Raw genomic sequence first — 9,544 nt, 5'->3', positions numbered from 1 at the left:
AACCAATTAGTTTGGTTCGGTTTTATTTTTGAAAAACACCAAAAAGTCGAACCAATCAAGAGTTCATTGATTCAGACATTGAATTCATCAAAAACTGATTCAAACCGGTCCAATTACACCCTAGATTTTTCTTATATTTTTTTGGTAAGGCCTAGATTTTTCTTATATGACATTTTTATTTTAATATAAATAATAGAAATAAAAATGAATGTAATTTTCCGATGATATTTTTTCATTTTTTGAAAACTTTGAATTTCCTTCACTCCCGCAGATCTAGCATTTCTTTCCACCACCGTCATCATCATCATCGTCACTTCACATTTTCATTTTCCTTTCTCATCACATCACTCCCAAACTAAGCAACTAACACCTCTCACCATTTCCACTCACATTCCAAAAAAAATGAAGAACACAACAAAACCCCAAAACCAAACAACACCTTCAAGATCTTCCTCTGTTTCAACCCATTTACAAATGGTTGAACTCAAACACAAAATCTTAACCTCACTCTCTAAACTCTCAGATAGAGACACACATCAAATCGCTGTTGAAGATCTTGAAAAGACCATTCAATCCCTCTCATCAGACGCTATTCCAATGATCTTAAACTGTTTATACGACGCCGTTTCAGACCCTAAACCCTCAATCAAAAACGAATCACTCCGTCTCCTCTCATTCGTCTGTTCTTCTCACCAGCACTCCGCCGCACCTCATCTCCCTAAAATCATCTCACATATTATCAAACGGCTTAAGGATACTGATTCGGCTTCTCGCGATGCGTGTCGCGATACCATCGGAGCAATTTCGGTGATTTATTTGAGAACAGAGAACAATGGGAGTAGTGGGAGTAATGGTTCACTTGTTGGATTGTTTGTGAAACCGTTGTTTGAGGCAATGGGGGAACAGAATAAAGTTGTTCAGGCTGGTGCTGCTGTTTGTATGGCCAAAATGGTGGAGGCGACAGCTGCTGTGAATGAAGATGGTGATGTTGCCGTTGTGCCGGTTGGGGCGTTTCAAAAGATGTGTCCTAGGATCTGCAAGTTTATTAATAGCCCTAATTTTTTGGCTAAAGCTGCGATTTTGGCTGTGGTTTCTGCATTGTCTCAGGTTCGATGTTAAATGGTGGTGTTGTTTGTTGAATTTTTTCTGTTTCCCTTTTTCGGATGAAATGGAATGATTGTTGATTAATTGATATAGTTTTGAAATGGTTTATTAAGGTGTTTAATGTAAATTTATTGACAACTTTACCCTGTTGAGATATATTAGGAAATAGGAGAATACTAGAGTGTCCTAGGAAACAAAAATAGAAATTTTGAATTGATATGTGATACATTTGACATTTTTAAAGTTTAAAAGTTGTCATTTTTACATCTCATTACATAGATATTCGTAGAGATCTTTTAGGAACGCAAGTAATAAAGTGGCATCATGTTGTGATTTGATTGGATATATTTGTAAAAAGTTTTACAATGTCGGTGTATAAAAATTAATCTGAGTGATATAACAAAGTGACATAATGATAAAGGATCTTACTCCTTTAAAGTGAGTAATATCGACTGTTGTTACAGTCACAACCTTTGATTTTCTCACTTTACACTTAACTCATGTTAGAGGAACCAAATCCAATGATAAAATATGATTTGATGACAATGTTAGACTTTTTACACTTTCTGTGTATATCATTTGAATTTAAATACAGTTTGGAGAGTTAAACTTTTGTCTCAGATATTTATCTATGGTCATACTATTTGAAATTTAGGTAGACTTTGGTGAATGGAGAGAACAAGAATCAAATGTAGTTGTTCAGTCTCCTTGGTTCCTTCTGTTTTAGGAGAACCACAATGTATCACTTATTTTTCTTGTTATGTTCAATTTTCAGTGAAGCACCAAATATATAAATATAAAATGGAGCTTGTGTTTTATTCTGGATATCCTGAACTTTAACATGATTGCTATATGCGACTGATATTGAAACTGGAAATTCATATCAAGACTGAAAGTTTTGTTTAGGTGGAAAGATTGCTGGCTGAAAATTTAGCTTCTATTTACTGTAGTTGATTCATTAGGAATTTTAGAGACCAAGTTTTTGATAGACATGTTGATGTTATAGCAATGGCATTTGGATAATTCAATTTGATATTGCCACGGCCCTTGTGTAACGAGGATGATGTTTGAACTTGGAGAATGGTTTTGGCAACTGCAAAAGATTATTCTAATGACGAAAGCTATTTCTGTGGAGTATTCGGCTCTATTAATTTTGTTCTTGACTAAATGATGGTAGAGACAAGAGAGATCCATATGATATGAATTTATTATGGTTCTGTAAATCTCATAATGTGTTTGTCTATTTTGGCGGGCTGCTATTAGTTATTGTCTTTCATAGATTCCTAAATTATCATTGTCTTTCTTAGATTCACAACTGTAGAAAAAAGATTTAGAGAGTTAACTGAGTATTGATTGCAGACTGGGGCAATTGCACCACAAAGCTTGGAAAATTTGCTACCTAGCATTCATGATTGCCTCTCCAGTAATGATTGGGCAACACGTAAAGCAGCAGCAGAGACATTAAGTTCCTTGGCTTTGCATTCAAGCAGTTTGATTACTGATAAAACAGCGCCCACAGTGGCATTGCTCGAGACTTGTTGGTGTGACAAGGTAGTTTTTGCAATGAGACTTCATTCATTCATGATTGCCGAACTAGCTTCTTCCCATGCCATATTTGTTTCTTGAATTGCTTGTTTTAGTTGGACTTCGTGTCTTTGACAAAAGTATCACATCGAGTCATGGATGAGAATTATTTGTCCTAGAATGATAGATTTGTAATTTGTTGAAACTTCATTACTGGAGAAGTGTTTGTGTTGCTTTTTAGTCATCTAATTATTTTCAGAATTTTTTTATCATTGATTGCAGATAAAACCTGTGAGGGAAAGCATGACAGAGGCATTGCAATTGTGGAAAAAAATTGCAGGGAAAGGAGATGGATCTTCTCACGATTCAAAGCCCTTGTCGTCTGGTAAGCACATTTTGTTTGTCTGTGGTAATCCAGTCACCAACCATTTTGTCCCGGTTTATCTTTTTAATGATTTATTTTATTATTTTATGCTGTAGATGGCGGGAATCCTGAATCATCCGTTTTATCAGAATCAAGTGACCTTAAAAAGGCAAATTCTGATGAGAGGAAGACTGATCCATCAGTAAAGGATTTGCCAACCAGTTCTTCAAACACGGATTTGATTTCTAAGGCCAAAGCGGCTAGCAACTCAGAGAAGGCAGTTGTAATATTGAAAAAGAAACCACCTGTCTTAAATGATAAAGTACTAAACCCAGAATTTTTCCAAAACCTTGAAAAACGGGGATCGGATGATTTACCAGTGGAAGTGGTTGTTCCTCGCAGATGCCTCAATTCTTCAAGCTCAAACAACGAGGAAGAGTCAGAGGCAAGTGCTAAAGATTTAAGTGAAAGAACAAATCCTGTTGGTAATGTCCCTAATGATGGCTTTCATCGAGCTAGCAATAATAAATATCATGGTTTAGAGAAAGGTAATGATGGAAGTTCAAGACAAAGGAATTATGAGGACTTTGCTCATGAAAGGTACTCTGAAAGGAGAATGAATTCGAAAGAACTGAGGACAAAAGCAAATGATACAAATGAAGGTTTTTCTAGAGCTGATGGTCAATCCGAAGTACCCTTATCCAATAACAGAGGAAACTTGTTGGCCATCCAGAGACAGTTAACGCAGCTTGAAAGGCAACAGGTTCATCTGATGAACATGCTGCAGGTATGTTTTGTATAGCCCAAAAAATCAGTTCTGGTAGATGTTCTTCATAAGTAATAAGTAATATATGTTTTAACAACTTTGCAGGATTTTATGGGTGGATCTCATGATAGCATGGTGACTCTAGAGAACAGAGTACGAGGTCTTGAGAGAATTGTTGAAGACATGTTACAAGATTTATCTATATCATCAAGCCGTAGATTTGAGGGATCAGCCAATCGGCCTTCTAGCAAGTATAATGGTTTTAATGATTACACCAATGCCAAGTATGGAAGAGGTGGTGATGGACGCATCCCATTTAACGAAAGGTTTACTCAAACTGATGGGAATGCTATGGGGATGAGGGGAAGAGGGCCATCTTGGAGATCTGACATGCCTGAGGGTTGGGATTTTCCTGGGTATGGTGCTTCTAGAAATGGCCAGATTTCCTCAAGGAGGGCTTTTGGTGGTAGTTCTGTTGATGGAAGATCGCCAAAATCAGTGCATGAGAGTGATCAAGGGGGCAGCAGCAGGAGAGCTTGGGACAGAGCAGCAATGCCCATCCGGCTTGGTGAGGGGCCCTCTGCAAGGAGTGTATGGCAAGCTTCTAAAGATGAAGCTACATTGGAAGCAATTCGGGTTGCTGGTGAGGACAATGGAACATCTAGAGCAACAAGAGTAGCAATACCTGAAATGACCGCAGAAGCTCTGGCTGATGACAGTGTTGGACAAGAGAGGGATGCAATCTGGACTTCTTGGACTAATGCATTTGATGCCCTTCAAGCAGGTGACATAGATTCAGCCTTTGCAGAGGTGTTGAGTACCGGAGATGATAGATTGCTTGTAAAGCTAATGGATAGAACTGGCCCTGTAATTAACGAACTTTCAAATGAAACTGCATGTGAGATCTTGTATGCCATAGGACAATTCTTACTGGAGCAGGACCTGTTTACTATTTGTTTGTCTTGGATTCAACAGGTATGGCTCCTCTTTTGTTTAAATTTTGTTTAGTCAATTAGTCTCTAGTCCTTTCTCTAGTCCTTATTTTTAGGACTAGTTCTGTTAGTTGTTATTGTAATTGCTGTTAGTCATTTGCATTATAAAACAGACTAACCTTCCTCTTTGGAGGATTAGGAAATTATTTTGTGTTGAGAACTAGAGAAAGCTCTAGTGTGAGGGTAGATTAACTCCTTTGTGTAAACATTTTCATTCATCCAATACATTCATGGGTGAATAATCCTGTATCTCTATCCCTTTGAAGTTCACCAATTGCTAGGATCATAACACATACGTTCTGTTTCTTCTGCATGGTCCCCAGCTAGAGAATGTAATATACTTAGTCCAATGTTATAGTCCCCTGCTTCAATGAAAATCACCATGTTTACTCAAGGCCGTATATATTGCCCTATTTAAGCAGCAACTCTGTATAATTACAAGACCTTTAATATTATTTTTGGGGATTATCGTATACTTTGTCTAGATTAGCAATTTAGCATACGGCACAAGTACACAACATAGTTGTGGCCAATCTGCTTTTGACTGGCAGGTGTTTATTTTTATTTTTTTACACTGTATTCTTAAATCATTGAAATTCTAAGGACAATATAACCTTGTTACTTTAGTTTAAAACCATGTTATTTGGAATTGCATCTCGAGAGTTCTAGACTCTTGCCTTTTTATCTTCAAGATGCATTCGAACAATGCAATTCAGAAGATTATTGTTTATATAAGATAACACATTCAAAACGTATTCATTTCTTGGACTTAACAGCTCTTCACTTGTTTAGAATTTGGTGATTACACTGCATTGTATGAAATGCTGCATTTTTTTTGCCAGCTTCATATCTTTTATATGAAGCTTAAGATACTAAATGTATGATCACACTGTTCAGTTGGTGGAAGTATTATTTGAAAATGGCCCCGATACCTTTGGCGTTCCCATGGATGTGAAGGAAGAGCTCTTGCGGAATTTACATGATGCTTCAACAGATACAGTTGAGGGCTGGGAAGGTGCTCCTCCAGATCAACTTCTATTGCAGTTGGCATCAGGCTGGGAAATTGATCTACAACAGCATGACAAATAGGCTCATAAAGAACAAACTACACTGATAAGATTCTGCCACATTTTAACTTTTGGGTTGGGGATGATATCCATAATAGTTTTATTGAGTGTACAATTTGAAATTTATATGCTATTAAGGTTTTTGGTCTGCAAGTAAAAACTACAATGGCAAATTCATGTTCCTTTTTCTCCTGCATCTTGGTGACCGGTCAGAGTAATGTATGACCCTTGGATATCATCATTTACTAAGGTAGTGTATGTGTGTGTGTGTGTCTGGTTGTCATTGCCTAACTAGGGTGCTTCAAAATTATTTTGTAAATTGAGGTGAATGAATGAACAAAATCTTCTATGTAATTACTACATGTAATCGGTTATTGACTAACTAGATTCATTTGTCCCATTTACACTAGTTAGGTTTGAAATGTTGAAAATGATCATGCACCGATTCTAGAAACACTAGTATTGATATTCTATTTTATTTTAATCTTTTGAGGCACAATTTTTCATATTCTTCTTGTTGAAGCAACTTTTCATATACATATGATAGGATGAAAATTGTTTTCTTGAATTGAAATACCCAATATCATTGTCATTAGGTATTTCAATTTTCAAGTCCCTCTAGTTGAATGGTATACGACCAATAACTGAACGACAACATTCATATCACTGACTTAAAAATTCAAAGTTCTCCATTGCTTTCCCATTAGCTAACATCTTATATAATCACACTATAATCTCCTAACTTATATCTCACAAAGTTATACCAACAACTGTTTCTAGCAATCACATTCCCATTTGAATTACAACTTTTTCTTCTGATACAAACAATCAATCATTCGTGATGACCATTCTTACTTCACAAATTTCACTTCTTTTGCTTCTACTTCTATCTTTAACCACATTCCACGGAAGCTTGTCTAGTAATAACCACACGATGGTTCGATGCAATGAGAAAGATCGAGAGACATTGTTAATCTTCAAAGAGGGAATCATTGATCGTTTTGGTCGGCTTTCAACATGGGCAACCGAAAAAGATTGTTGTGCATGGGAAGGAGTCTCCTGTGACAACATAACCAACAGAGTTTCAAAACTTGATCTCAAATTACCACCTTACTTTGATGAACACGAGCAATTGAAAACTTTGAAAGGTGAGATCAATAAGTGTATTCTAGAACTTGAGTTTCTCAGTTACTTGGATTTGAGCAACAATGAATTTGATGTGATAAGTTTTACAACCATTCAACACAACATCACACATGCATCTAACCTTATCTACCTTGACTTATCCTCCCCCTTTCGTGTTACTCTTCACATGGATAATCTTGATTGGCTTTCTCCACTTTCTTCATTGAAATATCTCAACCTTAGTGGAATTGATCTTCATAAGGTAACCAATTGGCTCCAAACTGTTAATACACTTCCTTCACTATTAGAGTTACAGTTGAGTGATTGTAAACTGAACAACTTCATCATCAACCCATCTATTCAATATTCGAATTTGTCTTCACTTTTAACCCTTGATCTTTCTTACAACAACTTTACCTCTCAGTTACCAAATTTGTTTTTTAATCTCACCAAAGATGTCACCTATCTTGACCTTTCGAGTAGTAAAATACACGGTGAGATACCTTCAAGCTTGCTAAACCTTCGAAATTTGAGACACCTTGATCTCTCTCGAAACCAACTCAAAGGATCAATTCCAGATGGAATAGGTCAACTAGCACATATTCAATACCTTGATCTTTCCTTGAACTTGTTAAGTGGTTCCATTCCTTCAACTCTACAAAACCTCTCATCCTTATATTCTTTATATATTGGCTCTAATAATTTCACAAGTGAAATATCAAAAACAACATTTTCCAACCTCCGTAGTTTACGTATTCTAGACTTGAGCAATTCAACTTTTGTATTCCAGTTTGATTTAGAATGGAATCCTCCTTTTCAACTCAATTATCTTTCATTGAGTAATACAAATCAAGGTCCAAACTTTCCATCTTGGATATATACACAGAAGTCCCTAGAAACACTAGACTTATCGAGCTCAAGAATTTCATCGGTAGATAGAAATAAATTTCCGAGCCTTATAGAAGGAATACCCAATCTATCTTTGTCAAACAATTCAATAACTGAAGACATATCAAACCTAACATTAAAGTGTTTTACTTTAGAGTTGGATCACAATAATTTCACAGGAGGACTCCCAAACATATCACCAATGGCTATTGTAGTTGATTTGTCTTACAATTCCTTTTCAGGATCAATTCCACATAGTTGGAAGAACTTGGAAGATTTATTTTACATTAACTTGTGGAGTAATAGGCTATCTGGTGAAGTACCAGTGGACCTCTTTAATTTGAGACAATTGCAAATCATGAACTTGGGTGAAAATGAATTTTCTGGAACCATACCAAGAAAGATGTCACAAGAATTAGAAGTGGTCATATTGAGAGCTAACCAATTTGAAGGGGATATTCCAAAACAATTATTCAATCTCCATTATTTGTTTCATTTAGACCTTGCACAAAATAAAATTTCTGGATCTTTGCCGGAGTGTGTCTATAACTTGACTCATATGGTTTCTTTTAATTATGTGGTTACATGGACCAGTGCTACAATTGACTTGTTTCAAAAAGGTCGAGACTATGTGTATGAAGTTCGACCAGATAGGCGAACTATTGACCTTTCAGTCAATAGTTTGTCTGGAGAAGTGCCATTGGAATTATTTCGACTTGTTCAAGTTCAAACATTGAACTTATCTCACAATAATTTCATTGGAACAATACCTAAGACGATTGGAGGCATGAAAAATATGGAGTCTCTTGATCTATCTAATAATAAGTTTCGTGGTGAAATTCCTCAGAGCATGTCTCTTTTAAACTTTTTGGGTTATTTGAATTTATCTTGCAACAATTTTAATGGAAAAATCCCAATAGGGACACAAATTCAAAGTTTTGATGCATCGAGCTACAGTGGGAATCCAAAATTATGTGGAGAACCTCTTAATAATTGTACCACAGAAGAAAATCATAAAAATGCAACGTCATCTACAAAGAACGAAGATGATGACTCTATGAGAGAATCATTGTATCTAGGCATGGGAGTCGGATTCGCAGTTGGTTTCTGGGGAATTTGTGGTTCTTTGTTTCTTATTAGGAAATGGAGGCATGCATACTATAGGTTTGTCGATGGAGTGGGTGACAAACTCTATGTAGCTTTGATGGTAAAGTTAAATAGCTTTCACAGAAATTAAGCTCCTGCTAGTTAAGGTTAGTGAAATGATCAGACTATATAACAGTTAGGAAATGGTTGAGTTCATGTTGTCAAGTGTCAACTGTTCTTGGGGCTTGTCCTCGCCTTATGTTCTATCATATACATTGGATAGTGTTGCTCATGTTATGTATCTATCTTCTTTTTATTAGTATATACTAGTTTATTCAAATGGTTACACAATAAGAGTTTGTGTAGAAACTTAGCTGCTTCCAACTCTACATTGTGTGAAGATGCATCTGATTTGATAAAGTAGAAAAGCAAAAACTAATAATATTTAACTTTTCATATCTAACTTGCATGTACTTGACCAGTGCCAACAATAATTAAAAATATATTTTAAAATTAATATATTAAGTTAATTTATCATTGCAGCCACCTTTAGCATTAAAATTCTCAATGATAAGACAACCATAATAATACTGAATTTTCTTGAGGATCCTAATGCATGATAGAGTGC

General features: G+C 35.9%; 2 protein-coding genes across 2 annotated transcripts; both read left to right on the top strand.

Moving 5' to 3' along the window:
* Window positions 1–210: 210 nt before the first annotated feature.
* Window positions 211–6,271, top strand: LOC123917177 (microtubule-associated protein TORTIFOLIA1-like). The gene is made up of 6 exons (XM_045968837.1): window positions 211–1,107; window positions 2,464–2,655; window positions 2,911–3,013; window positions 3,109–3,779; window positions 3,864–4,733; window positions 5,648–6,271. Exons 1-6 carry the CDS (start codon window positions 403–405, stop codon window positions 5,837–5,839), a joined length of 2,733 nt encoding a protein of 910 aa, XP_045824793.1. The 5' UTR covers window positions 211–402; the 3' UTR covers window positions 5,840–6,271.
* Window positions 6,272–6,305: 34 nt separating this feature from the next.
* Window positions 6,306–9,368, top strand: LOC123917178 (receptor-like protein EIX1). Its single transcript, XM_045968838.1, has one exon. The coding sequence runs from the start codon at window positions 6,659–6,661 to the stop codon at window positions 9,065–9,067; it is 2,409 nt and encodes an 802-aa protein (XP_045824794.1). The 5' UTR covers window positions 6,306–6,658; the 3' UTR covers window positions 9,068–9,368.
* The last annotated feature ends 176 nt before the right edge of the window (window positions 9,369–9,544 follow it).

Source organism: Trifolium pratense, linkage group LG3, assembly GCF_020283565.1.
Source record: "Trifolium pratense cultivar HEN17-A07 linkage group LG3, ARS_RC_1.1, whole genome shotgun sequence".
In the NCBI taxonomy this organism is placed as follows: Eukaryota; Viridiplantae; Streptophyta; class Magnoliopsida; order Fabales; family Fabaceae; genus Trifolium; species Trifolium pratense.
Note: the sequence above shows the minus strand (reverse complement) of the source record. Positions and strands in the feature narration are given on the sequence as shown.

What these genes read in the sequence shown, in the direction of transcription:
- LOC123917177 (XM_045968837.1), top strand. Translation starts at nt 403, where the DNA reads ATGAAGAACACAACAAAACCCCAAAACCAAACAACACCTTCAAGATCT. An exon ending in TTCAAAGCCCTTGTCGTCTG is followed by an intron (nt 3,014 to 3,108) that starts GTAAGCACATTT and finishes TTTATGCTGTAG; the next exon opens with ATGGCGGGAATCCTGAATCA. An exon ending in ATCTGATGAACATGCTGCAG is followed by an intron (nt 3,780 to 3,863) that starts GTATGTTTTGTA and finishes ACAACTTTGCAG; the next exon opens with GATTTTATGGGTGGATCTCA.
- LOC123917178 (XM_045968838.1), top strand. Translation starts at nt 6,659, where the DNA reads ATGACCATTCTTACTTCACAAATTTCACTTCTTTTGCTTCTACTTCTA.